Source organism: Echinops telfairi, unplaced genomic scaffold (assembly GCF_000313985.2).
Source record: "Echinops telfairi isolate 266 unplaced genomic scaffold, ASM31398v2 ScPeMD7_7420;HRSCAF=8458, whole genome shotgun sequence".
Classification (NCBI taxonomy): domain Eukaryota; kingdom Metazoa; phylum Chordata; class Mammalia; order Afrosoricida; family Tenrecidae; genus Echinops; species Echinops telfairi.
Genome location: NW_022111320.1, coordinates 48,084,699 through 48,087,870, shown reverse-complemented (window position 1 = coordinate 48,087,870; position 3,172 = coordinate 48,084,699). Strand labels below are relative to the sequence as shown.

Sequence of the window (3,172 nt, the reverse complement as noted above, 5' to 3'; positions counted from 1 at the left end):
AATAACAACACCCTTGCCATCTCCTTTGGGCGAAAACCACTATTCGAGAGTAGAAAAGAAATCGCCTGATTGTGAAATCCCACAGAAATAAAATACCACCCTAGGCTGATTCGTATTTTCACGGGAGAAGGTTATTTCTATGTGAAGGGGCTGCTTCTCGTTTGGAATGTGGGCAAACCGGTTTATAATGATCGACTTATTGCACATGTTTTGTTGCCCACTTTTCGGCAATCTGCAGTACTGGATGTAACCCACAGGCCCTGGAGCCAAGAGCTGGCTTTGTGTGTCCTGGCTGTCACCTGTGTGGTCTTTGACAAAAGTTGTGAGGCTCCGTCTCAGGTGAAACTAATGGCCTTTCCTTGTGCAGAGGCAAGAAGAAGAAGGAGAGGAGAAGAAAATCAAAGGCGAATGTAAACCATTAGACCAGTCATTGAATGGACCTTTCAACCACCAGTTTCCACAACCATGGGACCAGAGGAACCTCTACCAACTGTTCTGAAAGGGATCGCGTTTAAAGGTCCCGGATAGAGTGGGAGAAACACGGGGAACAAAACTCAAAGCCATAAAATAGACCAGGCTTACTGGTGAGATAGAGACCGACGGAACCCCCAAACTATGCCCCTTAGCGAGTCACCTCCAGGTCTGGAAATAAATTCACCCCTCTGGCTCCACTTTCAGCCACGACAATAGACGGGCGGTGTGAATCCCTTAATCGACCATATGGGGTCAAAAGGCAGCAGTTCCCGGAGAACGAGGTCACGAAGGCTGAGGGCAGAATGAGGACGGGGCAGGAACCACAGAGGAAGTGGGATACGACTTCTATGCAGGGAATCTCCATGCAGGAGAGGAAACAAAATGTGTGTGAGTTGTTGAGTGGGAAGCAGATCTGTTTGGTTAGGGCTCCACCTAATTCGCAACGGAAGGTGAAAAATGTTACAGAAGTTAAAGCCTCGATTTCCTCCTCAGAGAAACAAGAATAACTCCACCCGTGCCACGGACAAGCCGTGGGGCAGGCCGGAGTTCACCTTGACAAAGAGCCTGCAGGAGTGCCCGAGATACGTTCAGTGCTTGGGACATGTTTGTTCGCCCCCCCACTTTCTTCCTCGTAGCTCATTTTAGATAGGGACATGTCAACAGACGCCGTGAAATAAATGCAACAGAACGATGGTCGGTGTTTATTAATCCTTCGGCGAAGCGTTGGTCTGCTTAACCAGCAGGTTCAAACCTACCGGCTGCTCTTCAAGAGAATGACGCGGTTGTCCGCTCGCATGAAGAGTCACCGTCTCAGAAACCCTAGGGAGCGGTTCTCTGTCCCATCGGCCGCTGGGCCTCTCGGGACTGACTCCGGGACCGTGCGTCTGGTTTCAGCTTCCGGTCATACCCGAGTGAAAGGTTCCTGTGGTTCCTGTGAAGAAGCCTGTCTCACTTGCGCCCTGGGCTGCAGGTGGAGCAGGTGGTACAGGTGTCTCCTGAAGGCCGTGTCAAAAACCACATGGAGGAGCGGATTGATGCCGCAGTGGGTGGCGGCAAGGATTTCCGTAATGTGCACCGCCCTGTGCAGGCCATAGGCGCTCTTGCAGTCCTGCAGGGAGAAATGCTCTTTGAAAGTAGACAGGAGAAGGGCGATGTTATAGGGCGCCCACATCAGAAGGAAGATGGCTGTGGTGGCCAAGGTCAGCTTGTAAAGATCACCCCTCTTCTCCCTGAAGCTCCGTGTGCGGCTCACTTGCGCGTGGCAGTACAGAAACACCAACAGCGGTAGCAGAAGCCCCAAGATGTTCATCTCTAAGGTCAGAAACCACTGCCAGGTCTCATCAGCTGGCAGAAAAGTAGGCCTGCTGTACAAACACTTGTCTTCCCACCCTTGCACCCGAGGCCTGTCCACCGTGTGCTCGGGCAGAGTGACCAGAACAGCCACCGTCCACACCAGGACACTGGTTAAGAAGCCCCAGGGCACTTTCCTGGAGGACCTGGACATGCATTGCACTTGATGAACCACCAGGTACCGGTGCACTGTCAGGAGCATGTTCAAACAGGCCTCGCTATACAAACCTACGGTGTAGACACCCACCAACAGCATACACTCGCGGTCCCCCAACGCCCAGCCATGTGAGGCCGAGTGAGCCCAGAAGGGCAGGGTCAGTGAGAACAGCACGTTGGAAATGGCCAGGTTCAGGAAATAGACGTTGTCCAGGCGTCTCAGGCCTTTGTGTTTGACCAGGATGTGCAGCACCAGGAGATTGAGCAGCAGACAGACCACAAACACGAGGGGATAGAGCTTCGGGAGCAGCTGGGCGGAGAGAAGCTTGGGCTGATAGGGATCACACTGCTCTGTGACGCTGTGATTCAGATCCCCCTCGATGAGAACATCGTAGTCATCCTCGGGCGCTGCCGTGTAATTATCCATGCTCGGCCTCCCCTGTGGATGAAGGAGACGTCATTCCTCCCCCCACTTCCTACAGGAAACAAAAAGAACAGCACCGCCCCCCTGCGGCTGTGTTGTCAGGTGCCACGGGAGGGGGGAACCCTGACTTGTGCCATCCCCACCGCGTGACACAAGAGCCTAATTTCCCCAGAGCATTTCCTCCGCTGTCACCTTTGTGGGAGCCGCCGTTGGGTCGTTTGTCTGATGAGCCACCCAGCAGCCAGCGCTTTGGCCGCCGTCTGTCCCCTTTCCTGACCTTTCATGTCAGTCAGGGTTGGTTTACAACACAGGAGCTTAAAAATAAACATTTCCTGCCCCAAGAGCAGCTGCTGGAACAGACCGAGCCCCATCGTGCTCAGGCTGCGCCAGCTCCCGCGGGGTCCATCAAAGCAAACGCCACACCGTCCTAGAAGCTCAAGTTGCCTCCGCTTAGGGCAGAAGCAGGTCTTGCCTGCTTGAAGACAACCGGTCAGAAAATACACAGCGGAAGAGGACCGAGCAACCTGCTCTGACTTTCAAAAGAAAGAAACTCGGCAGGGGAGGTCATCGATAGGCGTCCACACCGTCCACTCACCCACGGAAACAGCTTTCCCACGACAGCCGGAGACGGCCTGGTCTCGAAGGACAGAGACAGCTGTTCACAGAAGTGAAAGCAGGCTGGGTGTCTGCCTGGATTTCACCAGCGGGCTAGACCCAGATGACATACCATGCCACTGAGTTCCTGGGCGGGGGGAGGGCCCGGCCTGC

At 54.2% G+C, this 3,172-nt stretch overlaps 1 protein-coding gene across 1 annotated transcript; it reads right to left on the bottom strand.

Moving 5' to 3' along the window:
- Nucleotides 1-1,375: 1,375 nt before the first annotated feature.
- Nucleotides 1,376-2,407, bottom strand: CCRL2 (C-C motif chemokine receptor like 2). Its single transcript, XM_004704167.1, has one exon. It carries the CDS (start codon nt 2,405-2,407, stop codon nt 1,376-1,378), a length of 1,032 nt encoding a protein of 343 aa, XP_004704224.1.
- Between the last annotated feature and the right edge of the window lie 765 nt (nt 2,408-3,172).

Bases quoted from the DNA above. Each gene is read 5' to 3' on its own strand.
- CCRL2 (XM_004704167.1), bottom strand. From the start codon at position 2,407: ATGGATAATTACACGGCAGCGCCCGAGGATGACTACGATGTTCTCATC.